Source organism: Eptesicus fuscus, chromosome 22 (assembly GCF_027574615.1).
Source record: "Eptesicus fuscus isolate TK198812 chromosome 22, DD_ASM_mEF_20220401, whole genome shotgun sequence".
NCBI classification, from domain to species: domain Eukaryota; kingdom Metazoa; phylum Chordata; class Mammalia; order Chiroptera; family Vespertilionidae; genus Eptesicus; species Eptesicus fuscus.
This window is the reverse complement of record NC_072494.1, coordinates 817,857-840,307: the sequence shown is the minus strand read 5'-3', so window position 1 is coordinate 840,307 and position 22,451 is coordinate 817,857. Positions and strand designations below refer to the sequence as shown.

Here is a 22,451-nt window from a genome sequence, read left to right as displayed (position 1 = left end):
CCATGATGTCCCAGCCTTCCTTTTGTCTAAGGGATTCTCAAAAGGGAGGCCTGTAGAGAGTGCCTGGGAAGGCACATGAGCTAATTGTTGGATGGATCCAGTGGCATTGGCAGAGCCACATCCTGGAAACATACTGTGCCAGAGTGGGTATGTTTTCAGTCTGACCATTAGCTCAGGTGCCAGGGGGTGGGTTTCATTATCTAAGTTCAGCCAGGTGCAGGGAACAGATGCAGTTATCCGGGCTCAGCCAGGAATGACAATTATAAAGAAGCCACAAGAATGAAGAATTGCAGCCTGACCTTTAACCACGATTTCACATAATTTCCTTTGTCTTAAACTCCCGTAAAACTTCCTGGAATCATACTGTATAAAATAAATGTGCTGCACCGGCTCTGGGTCACTGTCTCTCCACCAGCGAGCATCTGTCCCACCTGGTCCCAGCTTTCCCTACTGTCTCTGTATCTGTCTCTTTCATTTTCTCAATTCCCCCGATGCCCCTACTCAGGACTTGTCGTTTACTGTCTAGCCATGCTGGTTGCGGTCCAAGGGAGAACTACTTATAGAGCCCCAAGACATGGAAAGTGCTAGGGGGACCTGTGGGGGGAGGAGGCTGCTGATGAACTCCTGGGCTCAGCCCTGAGCCCCTCTGTGTGGTCTGACCTTCTGCAGGGGCCACAGAGCTGAGCAATGAACCCTGCCTGACCACTAGGGGGCACCGCGAGGCCAATAGGAGCAGCCTGGAGCAGGAACTGACCCTCAGAAAGCTGAAGGAACACACAGCCTGGAGGGGGGGTGTCTAAGGAGCCTGAGTGTTTGCTGAGGGAAAAAATATCAATACTGCTCAGTTGTTTGAGCATCAGCCTTTTCACCTAAGGGCCTTGAGTTTGATTCCCGGTCAAGGGCACTTACCTTAGTCAATGTGTCTCTCTTGTTTTCTTTTTTTTTTTTTTTTTTTTTTTTTTTTCCTTTTTAGACTATCTTTATTTTATTTATTTATTTTTTTTTTTAATTTCTTTATTGATTAAGGTGTCACATATTTGTCCTCATCCCCCCATTCCCATCCCACCCCTCACCCCACGCATGCCCCAATCCCCTGTTGAACTTAACCGTTGGATAGGCTTATATGCATGCATACAGGTCCTTTGGTTGAACTCTCCCCCTCCCCCCACCCTCCCCCCACCCTCCCCTATCCTCCCTCTGAGGCCCGACAGTCCGATCGATGCCTCCTTGCTTCTGGTTCTCTTCTTGTTCCTCAGTCTATGATGCTCATCATTTCCCCTAGATGAGCGAGATCATATGTCACTAGATATATACTAATAAGAACTGAATGTGAGACGAGCAATAATAGTTATGCTGACAGGCAAATGAATCACTCTGTAGCGAGCTTCCCCCTGGACCAACAGTTCTTTTGAGACCCAATTTCAATGTCCAGTAGTTCCTTATGTGTACATGTCAGCACTGACCCCTCAGCTCTGGATGGTGGACAAATGGTGGTAATGGAGGTCCGACTCCCTCTGGTTTGGTCTCGGCCGAACCCAGGGGCACGGCGTCACCCGGACTAAGGGGCACGTGGCCTCACCCATACCCAAGGGGCGCGTGGTCTCACCCGGGCCTGGGACCCAGCCTCACCCGGATGGATCCAGGGGCCCACGGCCTCACCCGGACCCAGGATCTGGCTTCACCCGTACCCAGGGACGCTTGGCCTCTCCCAGACCCAGGGGCACGTGGCCTCACCCGGGTTTAGTTGCACAAGGCCTCACCTGGTTCTAGGGACACATGGTCTCTCCCGGACCCAGGGACGCTTGGCCTCTCCCAGACCCAGGGCCACTTGGGCTCACCTGGGCCTAGGTGCACGAGGCCTCATCCGGATCCAGGGACACATGGTCGCACCCGGACCCAGGGACGCTTGGCCTCTCCCAGACCCAGGGCCACTTGGGCTCACCTGGGCCTAGGTGTACGAGGCCTCACCCGGATCCAGGGACACATGGTCTCACCCGGACCCAGGGACGCTTGGCCTCTCCCAGACCCAGGGCCACTTGGGCTCACCCGGGCCTAGGTGCACGAGGCCTCATCCGGATCCAGGGACACATGGTCTCACCCGGACCCAGGGACGCTTGGCCTCTCCCAGACCCAGGGCCACTTGGGCTCACCCGGGCCTAGGTGCACGAGGCCTCACCCGGATCCTGGGACACATGGTCTCACCCGGACCCAGGGACGCTTGGCCTCTCCCAGACCCAGGGCCACTTGGGCTCACCCGGGCCTAGGTGCACGAGGCCTCACCCGGATCCAGGGACACATGGTCTCACCCGGACCCAGGGACGCTTGGCCTCTCCCAGGCCCAGGGCCACTTGGGCTCACCCGGGCCTAGGTGCACGAGGCCTCACCCGGATCCTGGGACACATGGTCTCACCCGGACCCAGGGACGCTTGGCCTCTCCCAGACCCAGGGCCACTTGGGCTCACCCGGGCCTAGGTGCACGAGGCCTCACCCGGATCCAGGGACACATGGTCTCACCCGGATCCAGGGACGCTTGGCCTCTCCCAGACCCAGGGCCACTTGGGCTCACCCGGGCCTAGGTGCACGAGGCCTCACCCGGATCCAGGGACACATGGTCTCACCCGGACCCAGGGACGCTTGGCCTCTCCCAGGCCCAGGGCCACTTGGGCTCACCCGGGCCTAGGTGCACGAGGCCTCACCCGGATCCAGGGACACATGGTCGCACCCGGACCCAGGGACGCTTGGCCTCTCCCAGACCCAGGGCCACTTGGGCTCACCCGGGCCTAGGTGTACGAGGCCTCACCCGGATCCAGGGACACATGGTCTCACCCGGACCCAGGGACGCTTGGCCTCTCCCAGACCCAGGGCCACTTGGGCTCACCCGGGCCTAGGTGCACGAGGCCTCACCCGGATCCAGGGACACATGGTCTCACCCGGACCCAGGGATGCTTGGCCTCTCCCAGACCCAGGGCCACTTGGGCTCACCCGGGCCTAGGTGCACGAGGCCTCACCCAGATCCAGGGACATGTGGTCTCACCCGGACCCAGGGACGCTTGGCCTCTCCCAGCCCCAGGGCCACTTGGGCTCACCCGGGCCTAGGTGCACGAGGCCTCACCCGGATCCTGGGACACATGGTCTCACCCGGATCCAGGGACGCTTGGCCTCTCCCAGACCCAGGGCCACTTGGGCTCACCCGGGCCTAGGTGCACGAGGCCTCACCCGGATCCAGGGACACATGGTCTCACCCGGATCCAGGGACGCTTGGCCTCTCCCAGACCCAGGGCCACTTGGGCTCACCCAGGCCTAGGTGCACGAGGCCTCACCCGGATCCAGGGACACATGGTCTCACCCGGACCCAGGGACGCTTGGCCTCTCCCAGACCCAGGGCCACTTGGGCTCACCCGGGCCTAGGTGCACGAGGCCTCACCCGGATCCTGGGACACATGGTCTCACCCGGACCCAGGGACGCTTGGCCTCTCCCAGACCCAGGGCCACTTGGGCTCACCCGGGCCTAGGCGCACGAGGCCTCACCCGGATCCAGGGACTCACGGTCTCACCCGGACCCAGGGACGCCTGGCCTCCCCCAGACCCAGGGGCACGCGGCCCCACCCGGGCCTAGGTGCACGAGGCCCCACCCGGATCCAGGGACACATGGTCTCGCCCGGACCTAGGGGTGCGTGGCCTCTCTCAGACCCAGGGGCACGTGGCCTCACCTGGACCTAGGTGCACGAAGCCACCCGGACCCAGGGGCGCATTACCTCTCTCAGACCCCTGGTCGCGTGGTCTCACCCGGATCCAGGGGCTCACGGCCTCACCCGTACTCGGGACCCAGCCTTACCCGGATCCAGGGGCCCACGGCCTCACCCGGACCCAGGGTTCAGATTCGCCCGGACCCAGGGGCACATGGCCTCACCCGAACCCGGAATCCAGCTTCACCTGGACCCAGGGGCGCGTGGCCTCACCCAAACCCAGGGGCGTGAGGCCTCTCCTAGACCCAGAGGCGTGTGACCACATCTGAGCCCAGAGGCTCACAGGCTCGCCTGGACTCGGGTCTCAGCGGGGTTTCGTCTTCTTGATCCCAATTCCTGTTGGTCAATTCCCTCTCAGCAATTCCTTCGGTCATTTTCTCAGAGCTCCAGAGCGGCTGCCGCAGAACTCGTTGGGCGGCGGGCTCGGCAAGGCTCTGGTGTGCCCGGTGCCCGGCGGTGGGCTGGTCCGGTGTCGCTGCGTCGGCCCTTGGGTCTGCAACGGTGGCCAGTCGCTGAGCGTGCGCACCTGGCCACTTCGGGGCATTGAGATTCTTGAAGGACTCGGAGGTCAGCAAGCACGGAGTCTCCCTCCCCATGTCTCCCAGGGGCTCGTCTGTCCGTGCTCGGCAGCGAGTGGAGCCGTCCCCTCAGCCGGAGACCGCCGGGGGAACTGCGCCGAGCACGTTCCAGGCCACCATTGTGTCGCCTGAGCCATAGTTCTTAAAGTGTGGACTTTGGGTCACCGGCATCAGCATCATCCTGCGTACCCCTCTCTTTTATTCTAGTTGTAGAGCATCTGCTCAGCCAGCCCCCCGGTCTTTCTGGCTGGTGTCTGCTCTGCTCTCCCGTCGTAGTCTCAATATTGTTGTGGTAGGCAACGATCAGGCTGCCGCCCTATGTCTCCATCTTGGTCCTCCTTTGTACAGTTAAGTCTTGATTGTTGTTGGTGTCACTGGGAGGAATTGTCCTCCAGGCCAATTGGCCGTGAGGACCCTCTTTGTCTATATAGGAAGAGTTGCTGTGCAGGAGACATGTTTGTGGGCCGGGTCTTGATGCAGCAATGCCTTGGCGCTCACTGAGTCTGCCTCTAGAATGCCTCCCTTATGCAAGTGATTGAAATCTGGTGTCATCTCCCACCAACCACTAGATGCCCTCGTTTCTGGGTCTCCAATGTAGTGTGGGTCAGCCACTACCTGAGGCACTCAGCAGGAAAAAGCTTCTGCTCAGCTTGGCTGGGGCGGAGCTACAGGGTGGAGCCTACAACCTTGGCTTCCTGTCAGCCCCGCCCTATGAGGCTCCTGTGTCTGTGTCCCTCTGTATTCCTTGCAAACACCTCTGAGAGAAACGCGCCCTGGAGTTTCGCCCACTGCCAAACAGTCCAGTCCCTCCCCTAATGAATCTGGACTCCCAGATTCTCGCCTGGAACTGGGTTTCAGTGTAGTTGGAACTGGGTCTCAGCGCAGTCTGGCGTCCCTGTCTCCTTCCCAGCAGGGCCACCCAGTGGCGCAGGCAAAAGTCCGTCCTCTGCGCACCTTCCAGTGCGCGCGTCTGGAGCCGCCGCTTCTCTGTGCCTCCGCCACCACAGCCCAAATTCATTCCCCCAGCGTGCGCCTGGCTTCCCAGGGTTTCGCCCGGAACTGGGGTTCAGTGCAGTCGGAACTGGGGTTCAGCACGGTCCTGAGCTTATGTCTCCTTCCCGCTAGGGCAGTTCAGTGGCGCAGGCAACAGTCCGTCCTTTGCGCCCCTTCCCGTGCGCACCTCTGGAGCTCTGCCTTCCCCCGCTCCTCTGTGCCTGCGCCCCACAGCCCAGATTCATTCCCCCAGCCTGCGCCTGGCTTCCCAGGGTTTCGCCCGGAACTGGCGCTCAGTGCAGTCGGAGCCGGCGCTTAGCACACTCCGGAGCCTTTATCTCCTTCCTGCCAGTGAACGCCGGCCAGGCCGTCAGCCGCCCCTTCCTCTCCGGCTCCATCCTCCCCGCAGGCGCGCGTGCTCGTGTCTCCGCCAGTTTCTCCATACCTCAGGCTTTTACGGCTCCCCCGATTGTCCCCGTGGCCTTCTCCTTCCCCCCAGCTGTGGGCATTTCAGTCCGCCAGCTCTCCTGTGGTTCTGGACGATGTCCGTTCTGACCTCTAGTTGTGCCTTTGAAATTGTTGTGCCCGGCTGCAGGTTAGGTGTTTCACCTATGCCGCCATCTTGGTTTCTCCTCTTGTTTTCATGTTACACTCTCCTCCCTCTTCTCCCTGCCTCCACTCTCTCTAAAAAATTAATGGAGCCCTAACCAGTTTGGCTCAGTGGATAAAGATTTTATCTGTGGAATCAAGGGTCCCAGGTTTGATTCCAGTCAAGGGCATGTTCCTTGGTTGCGGGCACATCCCCAGTAGGGGGTGTGCAGGAGGCAGCTGTTGGATGTTTATCTCCTATAGATTTTTCTAATTCTTTATCCCTCTCCTTTCCTCTCTAAAAAATCAATAAGGTATATTTTAAAGAATCGATGGAAAAAACAATCCTTGAATGAGGATTAAAAAAATAATAAGAGTAAGTCTAGATTGTGCATGACAGTCCTTTTTAAAAATATATATTTTTAAAAATTGATTTCAGAGAGAGAGAGAGAGAGAGAGAGAGAGAGAGAGAGAGAGAGATCAATGATGAGAGAGAATCATTCATTGGCTAGTTCCTGCCGGATCAAGCCCCCAACCCTGGTGGAATGGAACCGTGAGCTCTTGGCTTGTAGGTAGGTGGACACTCAACCCCTGACACACGGGCTGGGCCGTGCAGTCGTTTTGCTCAACGTGCCGGCCCCATGGTGGCCTGGGGCCTCCCTGGATCCGGGCTGCCAGCTGGTGATGCTGTGGAGTGTCTGATCTTGCAGAGCGACCTGAGGAGGAGAAGGAGGGCGGAGGTCACCAGTCCTTTCCACCACCTCCTGCAGAGCAGTGATGAAAGAATAGGGGCCTAAAAATAGCAGAAAATAAAATAGCATCTGCCCCGAGGCTGATGCACCCCGAGGGGGTTGGTGGGTGGCCAGGGCAGGAAGAGCTGCAGTCGGGCCTGTGGGCTGTGTTGCTCCCTGACCTCAGACACTCCTGCTGGCCCAGAGCCCAGGTCCCAGTGAGGACCTGTCCCCAGTCCTCGTGGCTGTAGAAAAGGACTTCTTCCCACCACTCCCTGCCCTGCCAGGCCCAGCCCAGCCCAGCCCAGCCACCTGTACAAGCTTAGGGCCCAGCCCAGCCATGTGCACATGCTTAGGACCATTTCCTGGTTTCCTCTCCAAACCCAGCAGTGGCTCCGCCCCCCACAGCAGGCAGTTTCATTTCTACTTGAGTCCCTCCCAAGATCTGGGAAGTGGCTGCTCCAGGCGACTTCCTCCAGGGAGTGCATAGCATTGGTGGTGGCCCAGGTACTGGGGAGGGTGTGGGCGGGTCTCCCAGGGAGGGTCCTGACACCCGGTGTGTGGACAGGAAGGGGGGTGCGGTGGGGGGCCCGGGCGGCAGGGAGGGTGGGGTTTCAGACACCAGGACCACTGGACTCTGTCTCTCCAGGCTCCTGCCCGGCCGCCCTTCCCCGCGGCCCCTTTCCTTCCACAGAACTCCAAGCTGATTCACCTCAGGAGATCCAGGGTGCGAGGCGAGGGGAGTGGAGGCCGGGACAGGCAACTCAGGGCCCCCGGAGGGCAGGTCCTGTCCTGGGGACACAGCCCAGCCACAGAGGACCCGAGAGTGTCCCCGGGGAATCACCAGCCCAGGAAGGGACTCTGAGCAGAGACTCTGTGGCCCTGGAGGCTGCCCTGGTGACAGAGGAAGAGGCCATCTGTGGTCTCAGGGAATGCGGGCTGTATTCCTACATTGTCAGGTCCAAGCAAGGTCACTCTGCAGCCTGCCCACCTCCTTCCAGTCCCAGGAGCTGCAGCCCCGGTCCAGGGTCCCAGGGTCCCTCCTTCGGGTCCTGGGTCCTCCCTGGAGGAACTTGGGGTGTTGTCTTCCCATTTCCTCCCTCTCCCCTCCCCCGAGGGTTCCAGGTGCCTGGAACTTCTCCTGGGAGACAGTCCTGGCTGGAGGAGAAAGGTCACCTGACTGGTCCTCCAGGACCTGCCCCTCTGTTCCCCACCCAGGTCTTTACCTTTTTTTAGAAAATATTTTTATTGATTTCAGAGAGGAAGGGAGAGGGAGAGAGAGAAACCTCTGTTAATGTAAAAAAAAAACAAAACACACAACACATTGAAACCTGTAAAGAATTTTTGTGTGTTTATTTGAGCCAAACTGTCGACATATGCCAGGAAGCAGAACCTCAACGAATTGAGATAATGCTCTGGAGAATGGAGGGTTACATCTGTATTTATACATTGCAATAAAAGGAAAGGGACTTAGGGGAGTTACATGAAATCCACTGGTGACAGATTAGGGAGGTGGGAGAAAGCAAAGGGGGAAACCTCTGGGGTAGGGGGAAAAGTGAAATGATGGACATGTGCTTCTCTTACAGAGATGGATACAGGATACTTTAACGTAATTAACAACTGACAATTAACTTGATAACAATCACAATGAGGGAATGACCCTGTGCCATTTGTTGTGCCCTGAGGGGCCCGGGGTAAAAAGGAAGTTACAAGTTACCCAGACATCTCACAGATATGTTATCTTAGAGGCAAAAAGGCAAATGGGCTCAGTAAAGAAGATCTAAGTGGATCTTTGTCAGGAAAATATCGGCCTAGGACATGACTGCCCACTCACTATAACCTGTTTGTAGTTAACTATTTAATTTTTTAACCATCTTTTGTGGTTATTTTAGGTCTCTGAGTTTGTAAGACTGCCACGCAGGCCTCCCCTGAGCTTGTCAGGTTAGCATGTGGCTCCTTTTGTCCAACCTCGATGGTCCATAGGTCCACACTCAGCCACTGAGCCAGCCAGCCGGGCACCTCTCAGGTCAGGGAGGGCCTGGAGGGCGGCCTTGTTTACTTCCGGGTCATCCACGTTGGGTTTTCCTGGAGGAGATTTTTCCATTGTTTCTTACAGAGAACAGAAGGGAGGGCAGCTGGAGAGGGTGGGGGAGAGAGAGACAGATCTCCGGAATTGAACCCTGGAGGCTTCAGTGCCCAGTGGATGCTCTGCTACTGAGCGCACTGACCAGCCTTGGTTCTCTGTGGGGGACAGTCGGGGAGAAAGGCTGGGGTGGCTCAGGGGTCCACAGTCACTGTTTCAATGGAATCTTCCGAAATCACCCGGTTCCTTAAATTGCAAAGCAAGGATCCTGGAAACAGTTATTCCCGATTATTCTTCATGTTCTTCAGGGGGGAGAGAGTCTCCCAGGCTCTGACTGAGTCCCGGCGGCATTCCGCCTCACTCTCGCCATCCTTGTGTCTGGGGATCCAACACCACCTTCCCCCGTGACGGATGGTCTATATTGGGGCTTCATGCCACCCCCCAGCCCGTGGCCATGAAGCGATTAAAATATTACCAGTCCTACCCAGTGTGGCTCAGTGGATAGAGCATTGACCTGCGGACTGAAGGGTCCTGGGTTCGACTTTGGTCAAGGGCAGGTACCTAGGTTGCAGGTTCCATCTCTGGCCCTTGTGGGAGTGCATGTGGGAGGCAACCAATGGATGTTTCTCTCTGTCTCTCCCCCTACCCACCACTCTCTCTACAAATCAATGGAAGAACATCCTCGGGGGAGGATACCCCTGAATGTTAAGTTCTATTTCATTTTAGTAAATGGAGTTGGGGTCCTACCCTGTTCCCCAGCACAGCTGCTCTCTGCATCGTCCACATTGTAGACCTTTCTTCCTCCAGATAATCCTCAAGGCCCGTGGGGCGTGGAAGCCGGGCGTCCACAGGAAGCGCGGGGTGGGTGCGCCCCCACCGCTGTGGGGAGCCTCTGGGTCCGGCATTGCAGCTTTGGGCAGAGGCATGGCGTCGGCCACCACCAGCAAGAAGATGTGGGAGGAGGCCACCTGCGCCATCTGCCTGCAGCTGATGGCCAAGCCCATGAGCATCAGCTGCGGCCACAGCTACTGCCAGGCCTGCCTTCTGCACTTCATGGGCCCGGCCTCCTCCCCACGGAGCCAGCAGGACATGAAGACCTTCTCCTGCCCCCAGTGCCGGGTTCCCTTCAAGAGAGGCAGCCTGCGGCCCAACAAGCAGCTGGGTAGCCTCATCGCCGCCCTCCAGGAGCAGGAGCTGGAGCTGTCCTGCCAGGAGCACGGGGAGCGGCTGCATCTCTTCTGCGAGGACGAGGGCCAGCTCATCTGCTGGCGCTGTGAGCGAGACCCGCGGCACAAGGGCCACGCCACTGCACTCGTGGAGGACGCGGGCCCTGGCTACAGGGTGAGTGCCCTCTCATGCGCCTGATACCCCATCATCCAGCCCAGTGTCCCCTCGTGTGCCCTGAGATCCTATCATCCAGCCCAGTGCCCCCTTGTGCATGGCCTGCTGTCCAGTAAGGAAGATGTACCAGCGAAAGGACGGCCTGGCTCCCCTGGCCTGGGTGGTGGGAAGGGGTACCCCGGGGTGTGGGTGGTCTCGGGGAGCCCTCCCAGAAGTGAGTCCTGAAGGAGCCTAAACACTAACCATGTGGCCCTGTCAGCTTAGCTTAGTGGTTGAGCATCGACCTAGGAACCAGGAGGTCAGGGTGGGATTCTTAGTCAGGGCACACGCCTGGTTTTGGGCTCCATCCTCAGTGTAGGGCATGCAGGAGGCAGCTGATCCATGATTCTGTCTCATCGATGTTTCTGTCTCTTTCTTCCTCTCTGAAAGGAGTAAAAAAATATATATATACTACATGCCTGATCCTTGAAATTCATGCAAGAGTAGGCCTTCCTTCTGGCACCCAGGACCCAGGCTTCCCTCGCAGCCTCGGCTTCATCCGGAAGGTTGTCCGGAAGGACGTCTGATATAATTAGTATATTAGGCTTTTATTATTATAAATTTAAAAACAAAATTAATGGTATGTAGAAGTGCTGAGAAAAGAGAGGGCTCTCCATGTGAGAGGACCCCATGGCAAACACACAGCAAGGGGGCAGGGGGCGTGTAGGGAAAGGCACGTGTCGCCCTATCCTTCCAATCACCTCAGTCTAGGTTCCCGCAGGGTGTCCTGACTATTAGCCAGGAGGAGGGTCAGGTGCCATTGGACAGAGAGCCCCTGGCACACAGTCAGGTTATTCCTGTGAGAGGGAAAATCGAGGTGTGGTCACAAGAGTCACTCCATGTCTCCTTCCAGGAAAAGCTCCAGGAAGCGGTGAGGAAACTGAGGCAAATGGAAGAGGAATGCGCCAGCCAGAAAGCGTTCAAGGCGAAGCAGATAGACGAGTGGAATGTGAGAATGGGGGGTTCTCGCCGGGGCCGCTGGAGGGCACCCCTGGGCTCAGGTGCAATCCCCACCCAGTGGGGCGTGTGCAGGAGGCAACAGTGGAAGTATCTCCCACATTGATGTTCCTCTTGCTCTCTCTCTCCCTACCCTCCCTCCCTTCCACTCCCCTCTCTCTGACAATCACTGGAAAGAACATCCTCGGGTGAGGATTAACGACAGCAACACCAAAGAGAACACGGATTTCTTGGTGTCAAGCTCTTTGCTGTCCTGGCGCTTAGGCGTTGGGTCTGATCACGCAAAGCACAGTCCTTGGTGTCACTGGACCAGAGCAGGCAGGTGATACCCCAAGAAGAAGCCATTGTCCTTCGATGTCTGCATGGATGAGAACTCATCCCCAGCCCCTCCCGCCTTCCAGCAGGAAATGGCCAGGAGGCCCGCGCCAGTTGGGAGAAGCACAATCACATGCATGTTTACCTAGATCCATCCCCAACTGTGTTTCCTACTTTCTTTCTTTTTAATTTTTTACTAGAGGCCCGTTGCATGAAGCTTCGTGCAATAGGTCTGTCTTCACCTGGCTGCCTGCACTGGTTTTCCTCTGGCATCTGGGACCCAGGCCTTTGCTCTGGCCCCCGCCTTCCGCCTTTGCTCCAGCCAGGGTCTGCATGCTTTGCTTCCTTCTAGCTCCCTCCTCCCCACCTCCCCCTTATAGCAGGCGTCCTGCCCTGCCCAGCTGCTCTGCTCCTAGAAGTGCTGGAGGGCGTGGCTACAGCCATCTTTGACCTGCTAATTTGCATTTTCCCTCCTGATTGGTTGGTGGGGTTTGCGGAGTTACGGTAAATTTACATATTTCTCTTTTATTAGTGTAGGTAGTGTAGATTGGTATTTATTTCAGAGAGAAAGGGAGAGAGAGATCAAAACATCCAAGAGCAGAGAGAATCATGGATCAGCTGCCTCATGCACGCCCCCTACTGGGGATGGAGCCTGAAACCTGGGCAGGTGTCCTGACCGGGAATCCAACCGTGACCTCCTGGTTCATAGCTGGACGTTCAACCCCTGAGACCCTCTGACCCACTGGCAGGGCTGAGCGTCCTCTCTTGACTTTAGGAGAAGATAGAGGCTCAGAGACAGAAAATCCAGGCGGACTTCCAGAACCTGCACAGCTTCCTGAGGGAGGAGGAGAGGGCATACCTGTGGAGACTGGAGAGCGAGAAAGAACTCACTCTGCGGAGACTGAGGGACAGTGAGGCCAAACTGGGGCAGCAGAGCCAGGAGCTGGAGAGCCGCATCCTGGAGCTGGAGGAGCGATGCCAGGGCTCCGCCCAGAAGGTGCTGCAGGTGAGGCTGTGCCCTGGGAGGACACCAAGCTGGTGGGTCCTGAGCTGCTCTGGGGGAGGTGGGGAGGCGTGGGAACACAGGACCGCCTGCCTCGCTCAGCAGTGGCACATCAGTGTGGGGGATTTAAAGGCATACTTCTCTTATTTTTATTTAGTTATTTTGTTAATCCTCATTCAAGGGTATTGTTCCTTTGGTTTTAGAGGGAGTGGTAGTGAGAAGGAGAGACAGAGAGAGAAATGTCGATGTGAGAGGGACACAGTGATTGGTTGCCTCCCACAGGTGCTCCAGTCCTGGGCTGGGGATCAAGCCTGCAACCAAGGCATGTGCCCTTGATGGGAATTGAACTTGGGACCCTTCAGTCCTCAGGCCGATGCTCTATCCACTGAGCCAAAATGGCTAGAGCATAAAGGCATATTTCTTTTATTTTTATTTGTTAACATTTTTAACATATTTTTTTATTGATTTGAGAGAGGAAAGGAGAGGGAGATAGAGATAGAAACATCAATGATGAGAGAGAATCATTGATGGAGCCTGCAACCTGGACATGTGCCGGGATAGGAAATCAAACCCTGACCTCCTGGTTCATAGGTTGTTGCTCAACCACTGAGCCACACCAGCGGGGCTAAACCTATTCCTTTTAGAATATTGAACAGACTAAAACCTACAAGGTGGCTTCACTGGTCTACAGGGCTCTATATTTAAATCAGAACTTTTTGATTTGGCACAAAAATCTGCTGTGGCTCAGTGGATAGAGCAACAGCCTAGGACCGAAGGGTCCAGGGTTTGATTCTGGTCAAGGGCATGTACCTGGGTTGCAGGCTCCTCTCTGGCCTAGGGCCTGGTCAGGGCTTGTGCAAGAGGCAACCAACTGATGTGCTTCTTTTGGGTGAGGATCCAGAAGAATAAATGCCTCCAGCTGGTAGAGGGGGTGAACAGGCTCACAGGATGGCTTCCGCTCCCACATGCCTGGGTCCTAGGGGCACAGAATCCTGATGGTCAGGTGATGGCGGGGACCAAGTGGGGCCGCCTGGTGGGTGAGCCTAGCCTGATGGGCCCTCCTTCCAGCCTCAGGAAGGTGAACCTCCTCCCTCACTCCCCCTTCCCCGGTGCTCGTCCCAGGTCCGGGTGGTGGAACTGGAGGGTGCCCCTCAGGGTGACCATGTCTCATGGCGACTCCATCCCCGTGGGTCACCTGTGGCCGCCACCTCAGTGCCCAGTCTGGGCGCCGTGCACCCACCCACCTCCGAGAGGCTTTGTGACACGTGGCCTCTCTTGGGGTGCGCTCTGAGGGACGTGAGGCCAGAGGGAGCATGGGGGGCTCCACGTCCCCCCGCAAGCAGCCCGCAGTCTCCCCAGCACCTCAGCCAGGAGGGTGCCCGGCTCAGAGGCTGAGCACTGTCCTGCCATGCTGACCGTTCCCAGGGGCCTGAGTGGGATTCATTGCACGGGGTGTCCATCTGTCACCCAGAAACACCCGGTGAGCTCGGGCACATGTCACTATGTCCAATCACGAAGGCAGGTTGAGTCCTATAAGGTGTTTACTGAGAAGGCCAGCCCATCAAGCAGACAGGGTGCTTACAAGCATCAAGTCCTGTCTCCCAGCAGGTGCAGGGGACAGAATTATAAAGGGGAAGGGGCTGGGTGCTGTGTGCAGGCCTGGGGGTGTCAGACGTCCAATATTAGTCCCCAGACGATGAGATGGTGTTGATCAGATGGTGTTTTGGCTCCTGGTGGGTCGGCCTGACCCTGCTTATGGGTTCTGCTCTCTGGACTCACAGCTGAGTCACCTCCCCAATCACTTGGCACAGGGCTTGGAAAGGAAACTTAAGAAAAACTTAACCCCTGTTCACATGTGAGAAACTGACCCTGTTCCCATGAGTATAAGTGTCCTCAGATGTGAAACAGTAGGAGTACTTTCCAGAGTCATTCAGGTGCTCTCCCGACCGGGCTATGAGGCCCCATCACACCCGCACCCAAGGCCGGGCCGCCCTGTGCCTCTGGGAGGAGCAGCAGCCCCATCAGCTCGCTGCTCCCTCATTCACCTGTGCCTTTGTTCCCGCAGGACGTGAAGGGCGCCCTGAGCAGGTGAGTGCTGCAGGACGGGCGAGGGGGAGTGGGGTGCGGAGCTGCGGGGAGCCTGCTGAGCAGCTCTGGCCTCTGTCTCCCCCAGGAGCCAGGCTGTGCGGCTGGAGACCCCGGAGGCCGTCTTCTTGGAGGTTCAGACCCAGTGCGAGGTCCCCGAGCTCTACTTTGACCTGAGGAAACAGTTGAGGAGCCATCAAGGTACGTGAGGGCGTTGTCAAGCATCCAGGGGACCGAGCTCAGTGCAGCCTCCACCCTGTCCAGGTCGCGGGGACAAATGGGAGGGTTTCTACTTTATGGTCACAACCCTGAGCTCCTGTCGCTAATCTGAAACAAGGCTGAGACTCCAGAGCACAGGCAGTTCGTCTCTAAAATAAACGGTGTTGGGAGGGGAGCCTGAACCCCAAAACCACCCGGGGAGTGGGGTGTGCACGGACTCCGGGAGCCCTAGCTTCTTCTAATTACACAGGACCCTGCGAGGATGGTCTCCCTCTGTTCATATTTGTTTGGGATTTCTTTTCTTTTTTTTTTTTTTTTTAAATTTCTTTATTGATTAAGGTGTCACATATTTGTCCTCATCCCCCCATTCCCATCCCACCCCTCTCCCCACGCATGCCCCAATCCCCTGTTGAGCTTAACCGTTGGATAGGCTTATATGCATGCATACAGGTCCTTTGGTTGAACTCTCCCCCTCCCCCCACCCTCCCCCTACCCTTCCCTTTCCTCCCTCTGAGGCCCGATAGTCTGATCGATGCCTCCTTGCTTCTGGTTCTGTTCTTGTTCCTCAGTCTATTTTGTTCATCATTTCCTCTAGATGAACGAGATCATATGTCACTAGATATATACTAATAAGAACTGAATGTGAGACGAGCAATAATATTTATGCTGACAGGCAAATGAATCAATCTGTAGCGAGCTTCCCCCTGGACCAACAGTTCTTTTGAGACCTAATTTCGATGTCCAGTAGTTCCTTATGTGTACATGTCAGCACTGACCCCTCAGCTCTGGATGGTGGACAAATGGTGGTAATGGAGGTCCGACTCCCTCTGGTTTGGTCTCGGCCGAACCCAGGGGCACGGCGTCACCCGGACTAAGGGCACGTGGCCTCACCCATACCCAAGGGGCGCGTGGTCTCACCCGGGCCTGGGACCCAGCCTCACCCGGATGGATCCAGGGGCGCACGGCCTCACCCGGACCCAGGATCTGGCTTCACCCGTACCCAGGGACGCTTGGCCTCTCCCAGACCCAGGGGCACGTGGCCACACCCGGGCTTAGTTGCACAAGGCCTCACCTGGATCCAGGGACACATGGTCTCTCCCGGACCCAGGGACGCTTGGCCTCTCCCAGACCCAGGGCCACTTGGGCTCACCCGGGCCTAGGTGCACGAGGCCTCATCCGGATCCAGGGACGCATGGTCTCACCCGGACCCAGGGACGCTTGGCCTCTCCCAGACCCAGGGCCACTTGGGCTCACCCGGGCCTAGGTGCACGAGGCCTCACCCGGATCCTGGGACACATGGTCTCACCCGGACCCAGGGACGCTTGGCCTCTCCCCGACCCAGGGCCACTTGGGCTCACCCGGGCCTAGGTGCACGAGGCCTCACCCGGATCCAGGGACACATGGTCTCACCCAGACCCAGGAACGTTTGGCCACTCCCAGACCCAGGGCCACTTGGGCTCACCTGGGCCTAGGTGCACGATGCCTCACCCGGATCCAGGGACACATGGTCTCACCCGGACCCAGGGACGCTTAGCCTCTCCCAGACCCAGGGGCACCTGGTCTCACCCAGGCCTAGGTGCACGAGGCCTCATCCGGATCCAGGGACACATGGTCTCACCCGGACCCAGGGATGCTTGGCCTCTCCCAGACCCAGGGCCACTTGGGCTCACCCGGGCCTAGGTGCACGAGGCCTCACCCGGATCAAGGGACACATGGTCTCACCTGGACCCAGGGACGCTTGGCCTCTCCCCGACCCAGGGCCACTTGGGCTCACCCGGGCCTAGGTGCACGAGGCCTCACCCGGATCAAGGGACACATGGTCTCACCTGGACCCAGGGACGCTTGGCCTCTCCCCGACCCAGGGCCACTTGGGCTCACCCGGGCCTAGGTGCACGAGGCCTCACCCAGATCCTGGGACACATGGTCTCACCCGGACCCAGGGCCGCATGGCCTCTCCCAGACCCAGGGCCACTTGGGCTCACCCGGGCCTAGGTGCACGAGGCCTCATCCGGATCCAGGGACACATGGTCTCACCCGGACCCAGGGACGCTTGGCCTCTCCCAGACCCAGGGCCACTTGGGCTCACCCGGGCCTAGGTGCACGAGGCCTCACCCAGATCCTGGGACACATGGTCTCACCTGGACCCAGGGACGCTTGGCCTCTCCCAGACCCAGGGCCACTTGGGCTCACCCGGGCCTAGGTGCACGAGGCCTCATCCGGATCCAGGGACGCATGGTCTCACCCGGACCCAGGGACGCTTGGCCTCTCCCAGACCCAGGGCCACTTGGGCTCACCCAGGCCTAGGTGCACGAGGCCTCATCCGGATCCAGGGACGCATTGTCTCACCCGGACCCAGGGACGCTTGGCCTCTCCCAGACCCAGGGCCACTTGGGCTCACCCGGGCCTAGGTGCACGAGGCCTCACCCGGATCCAGGGACACATGGTCTCACCCGGACCCAGGGACGCTTGGCCTCTCCCCGACCCAGGGCCACTTGGGCTCACCCGGGCCTAGGTGCACGCGGCCTCACCCGGATCCAGGGACACATGGTCTCGCCTGGACCCAGGGGTGTGTGGGCTCTCCCAGACCCAGGGGCGCTTGGCCTCGCCCGGGCACGGGATCCAGCGTCATCCGGGTCCAGGGGCACTTGGCCTCACCCGGACCCGGAGTCCGGCCTCACCTGGACCCAGGGGCATGTGGCCTCACCTAGACCCAGGGACGTGAGGCCTCACTTATACCCAGAGGCGTGTGACCACACCCGAGCCCAGAGGCGCGCAACCCCGCCCGCACCCGGGCCTCAGCGGGGCCCCGTCTTCCCGATCCCAATTCCTGCCGGTCAATCCCCCCTCAGCAATTCCCCTGGCCATCCTTCCAGAGCTCCAGTAAGGCTGCTGCAGAACTCATCGGGCGGCGGCTCGGCGAAGCTCCGGTGCACCCGGTGCATGGCGGTGGGCCAGTCTGGCGTCGCTGCGTCGGCCCTTGGGTCTGCATCGGTGGCCGGTCGCCGAGCATGCGCACCTGGCCGCTTCCGGGGCGTTGAGATTCTTGACGGACTCAGAGGTCAGCAAGCGCGGAGTCTCCCACCCCATGTCTCATAGGGGCTCGTCTGTCCGTGCTTGGCTGCCAGTGGAGCCGTCCCCTCAGCCGGAGACCGCCGGGGGAACTGCGCCGAGCACGTTCCAGGCTGCTGTTGTATCGCCTGAGCCATAGTTCTTTTGTGTCGCCTGAGCCGTAGTTCTTAAAGTGTGGTCTTTGGGTCACCGGCATCAGCATCATCCCACATACCCCTCTTTTATTCTAGTTGTATAGCATCTACTCAGCCAGCCCTATGGTGGTCTTGGATGGTGTCTGCTCTGCTCTCTTGTCGTAGTCTCAAAGTTGTTGTGGTAGGCAACAATCAGGCTTCCGCTCTATGCCTCCATCTTGGTCCTCCTTTGTATAGTTAAGTCTTGATTGTTGTTGGTGTCACTGGGGGGGCTCTCTTTGTCTATAAAGGAAGAGTTGCTGTGCAGGAGACACGTTTATGGGCCGAGTCTTGGTGCAGCAAAGCTTTGGCGCTCACTGAATATTCCCGTTGAATGTGTCCCTTATGCACGTGGTTGAAATCTGGTGTCATCTCCCACAGACCACTAGATGCCCTCGTTTCTGGGTCTCCAATGGGGTGTAGATCAGCTACTGCCTTAGGCACTCAGCAAGGATTACAGCAAAAACTGTAGTTTCTTCCTCCTGTCTGAGTGGCCCTGGAGCAGTCCGACTAGAACAGCAGATCATCTGGTCCGCTGCCAGAGGGCAGGCCACCCACATGTATAAGCCGTTGCTTGGGGCGCAGGTGTTCCTGCAAGACTTGCGGGGCAGGTCTTCAAAACGTGCGGGGCGGGTCCCAGGGCGGGGCGGGGTCTCAGGGCGCCAACAGGCTATGGTGCGTCGAGCCGCGATGGCTGTGAGTCTGGTCCTTCTGCCTTCCACGTATCTAAGTCCCCTCGTTCCGCACTCCAGCGCAGCAAACACTGATTGCTGGGCGCACCTCCGCAAGAGTCCCGCCTCTCCCCGCAGGCATCTGGGTCTCCCGGGGTTCGCCAGAAGATGGGTTTCAGGGTGATGGAGAGCTAATCTCCCTTAGGTTTGGAACAAAAGCCCCTTTCCCCCGCCACCAGCCAGACCCACGCACCTCCACACCTCATCCCCTCCGATTTCGCTGGGTGCGAGGCAACAGAACAGCCTTTAACCTCCGCCGCTATCTTTTTCAAACTTCTCAATTTGTACTTCTTAATCCCTTCATTTCAGTCAACTCTACTGAAGTCTAGCGCCGCCGAGAGGTGCACGGAAAGGGCGCCCGGGCCTCCGTCCGGTGCGCGGTGCGCGCGTCCCGCGGAACCAGGCGCGCGAGTGCTGCGCGGCTGGGACGGGCGCTGGGCGGCCGCCGAGCTCCAGGCACCGCCAACGCCGTGTTCCGGACGTCGCCGCCGCGGCGTCCCCCCAATTTATACTTCTTAATCCCTTGAATTCAGTCAACTCTACTGAAGTCTAGCGCTGCCGGGAGGTGCACGGAGAGGGCGCCCGGGCCTCCGTCCGGTGTGCGGGGCGCGCGGCCCGCGGCACCAGGCGCGCGGGGGCTGCGCGGCGGGGACGGGTGCTGGGAGGCCGCCGGGCTCCGGGCGCCGCCGCTGCGGCGGCGTCCCCAGCGTCCCGGGCCGGGCGGCCTGCGGGGGCGGCGGAGTTGCGAAAGTGAGTTAGTTTCCCGGGGTTTCGCCCGGAATGGGGTTCAGTGCAATCGGAGCCGGTGCTCAGCGCACTCCGGAGCCTTTATCTCCTTCCTGCCAGTGAACTCCGGCCAGGTCATCAGCCGCCCCCTCCTCTCCGGTTCCATCCTCCCCGCAGGCGCGTGTGCTCGTGTCTCCGCCCGTTTCTCCATACCTCAGGCTTTTACGGCTTCCCCGACTGTCCCCGTGGCCTTCTCCTTCCCCCCAGCTGTGGGCATTTCAGTCCACCAACTTTCCTGTGGTTCTGGGCGATGTCCGTTCTGACCTCTAGTTGTATTTTTGAAATTGTTGTGCCCGGCTGCAGGTTAGGTGTTTAACCTATGCCGCCATCTTGGTTTCTCTCTGTTTGGGATTTCTTGAACCATCTGACAGAACTGCCTGGCAGTTTTGAAACTGACATGGAACAGTTTGCAGAGACCCTGCGTGGCCGGGTGACCATGGACGAGGCTTTGCAAGAAATTGTGGACGTCATCTGTGAGCAGGCCACGTCCGTGCCTAAGTTCCGCTGCGTGGGAGCTCGCCTGTGTGATTACCTGTCCTTTCACCAGACCGATAGCTCACAGAGGGGCAGCTTCCGCCGAGTGTTCCTTCAAAGATTACAGAGTGAACGTGCCTCTATAGATCAAGCTGTTGAGGGGGATGAAGCAGCTTGGAAACAATTCCATGGGTTCGTGCTCTTTCTGGAAGAGCTTTGTCTTCAGCTGAAGATCGAAGGGGCAAAGGCACAGTCTCGAGCAGTTGTTCTTCGGGGGCTGTTGGAAGCCCTCCTCTCTAACCCTGTGGACAATAACCTCGTTTGTGCCATAAAATTACTGGAGTTCACAGGGCCCAAGTTGGAAGATGCCTGGAGGGAACAAGGAAAGACAGACATGGACACAGTTATCCAGAGGACTGCCAACGTCGCCCTGGACACGCCCTGCAGTGCAGATGTGAGGCAGATGCTCTTGAAGCTCGTAGAGCTCCGGTCCAGTAACTGGGGGAGAGTCCCCGTCACCTCAGCACTCAAGAGAAGCAGCACCTGAGAATGATCCCAGCTGTTTTATGTCTGAACCACCTCTGGGTCCAGCGGATGGTGCTCCTCTCACTGCAGCTGATCCCGATGACCATGATTCCTGTCAGGAGTGACGTGAAGGCAGGAGAGGGAGTGGGGGAGAGGAAAGGGCATATGCAATACTTACTACACTCAAGATTTATTTAAAAAAAAAGTGACTTGAAAGAGAAGACTCTTTGCAGATTGTGAGAAAATGGAGCCGATGTGTCAGGGCTGGTGACCGAGCGTGGATGATATGGACGATGAGGGGACCCAGAAGCTTCTGCACAGTTCTGTTGGGAACCAGAGCGTCCGCGGAAGCGGTCGGGTTCAATGTCCACGGTCAGTGTTAGGAAGCCGTGCAGGTGGTGGGGGAACCGGAACGCAGGGAGCCTGTCCCACTTGTACCCAATGAAGGATGGTGAGGGATGTGACTAATGTACCACCTTCAGTCGTGTGTGACACTCTCTGCCACAATAAACGTTATTCCCTAGATCTTAAAAAATAAAATAAAATAAAATAAAATAAAATAAAATAAAATAAAATAAAATAAACCGTGTTTCCCTTGCTGGTTTGGCTCAGTGGATACAGGTTCGGCCTGGGCACAGAAGGTTCCCAGGTTCCATTCTAAGGGCACGAACCTCTACCAATGGATGTGTTTGTCTCTCTGTCTCTCCCCCACCCTTCCACTCTCTAAAAAATCATTGGAAGCCCAGCCGGCATGTCTCAGTGATTGAGCATCGACCTATGAACCAGGAGGTCAGGGTTCGATTCCCGGTCAGGGCACAGGGCCGGGTTGTGGGCTTGATCCCCTGTGGGGCGCATGCAGGAGGCAATGGAATCACGATTCTCTCTCATCGTTGATGTTTCTATCTCTCTCTTCATCTCCCTTCCTCTCTGAAGTCAATACAATATATTTTAATAATAATGAAAATTGATCAATCAATGGGAAAATATCCTTGGATGAGGGTTAAAAAACAGACAAATAAAACCCCTGCATAAAAATAAATAAATAAATAAATAATACAAGAAAAGAAAAGAAACTGTGTTCTCAGCAAGCAAAAACCCAATATGTTTTTTCCCCTCCCTCCCTGCAGTTGGCGTGACTCTGGATCCAGAAACAGCGCATCCGGAACTAATTCTGTCCAAGGATCAGAGACAAGTGACTCGGGGGGGCTGCCCCGAGGGCGCCGGGGACCCCTCTCCCCGGAGGTTCACTGTCTCGCCTTGCATCCTGGGCCTGCAGAGCTTCACGTCTGGGCGGCAGTACTTCGAGGTGGACGTGGGCGAGGGCATGGGCTGGGACGTGGGCGTGTGCCTGGAGAGCGTGCAGAGGGTTGTGGGGACCATGCAGACGCCTGAGGCTGGCTTCTGGGCCCTGCGGCTGTGCGCCAAGGACGGCTACGTGGCGCTGACCTGGCCGCGCACGCCCCTGGGCCTGCAGGAGCAGCCCCTGGTGGTGGGGGTTCTCCTGGACTGTGAGGTCGGGGTTGTGTCCTTCTACAACATGACCTTGGGCTCCCACATCTTCACCTTCCCCAGGGCCTCCTTCCCGGACGTCCTGCGGCCCTATTTCCAGGTTTACCCGTATTCCCCCTTGTTCCTGCCCAGCCCAGACGAGTGAGGCGAGGAGCAGCCTCCGTGTGGCTGAGCCAGCAGAGAGAATGGGTGTGAAGGCCTGGGTGGGATTCGGGCCTGTGTGCTCCATGCTATTTCCCTGCCCCAGAGCAGTGCTGGGCTGTTAGTGGATCCTGGATATACCTTCCTTGTGTGTGTGTGGCGGGGGAGGGGGTGGACGGGGAATGGATGTAGTGACTGTAAAGCCGAGCTGGGTGGCGCAGTGGTTGAGCGTCGACCTGTGAACCAGGAGGTCACGGTTCGATTCACACCTGGGTTACAGGCTCCACCCCCAGTTGGGGTGTGCAAGAGGCAACCAATCAATGATTTTCTCTCAGTGTTTCTGTCTCTCCCTCTCCCTTCCTCTC

General features: G+C 58.0%; 1 protein-coding gene across 1 annotated transcript; it reads left to right on the top strand.

Annotated features, from left to right (window-relative positions):
* The first annotated feature begins 9,537 nt into the window (after window positions 1-9,537).
* Window positions 9,538-22,222, top strand: LOC129147083 (E3 ubiquitin-protein ligase TRIM38-like). The gene is made up of 6 exons (XM_054712163.1): window positions 9,538-10,060; window positions 10,953-11,048; window positions 12,147-12,377; window positions 14,440-14,462; window positions 14,548-14,660; window positions 21,564-22,222. Exons 1-6 carry the CDS (start codon window positions 9,644-9,646, stop codon window positions 22,088-22,090), a joined length of 1,407 nt encoding a protein of 468 aa, XP_054568138.1. The 5' UTR covers window positions 9,538-9,643; the 3' UTR covers window positions 22,091-22,222.
* The last annotated feature ends 229 nt before the right edge of the window (window positions 22,223-22,451 follow it).

What these genes read in the sequence shown, in the direction of transcription:
- LOC129147083 (XM_054712163.1), top strand. Translation starts at nt 9,644, where the DNA reads ATGGCGTCGGCCACCACCAGCAAGAAGATGTGGGAGGAGGCCACCTGC. An exon ending in ACGCGGGCCCTGGCTACAGG is followed by an intron (nt 10,061 to 10,952) that starts GTGAGTGCCCTC and finishes GTCTCCTTCCAG; the next exon opens with GAAAAGCTCCAGGAAGCGGT. An exon ending in CCGCCCAGAAGGTGCTGCAG is followed by an intron (nt 12,378 to 14,439) that starts GTGAGGCTGTGC and finishes TTGTTCCCGCAG; the next exon opens with GACGTGAAGGGCGCCCTGAG.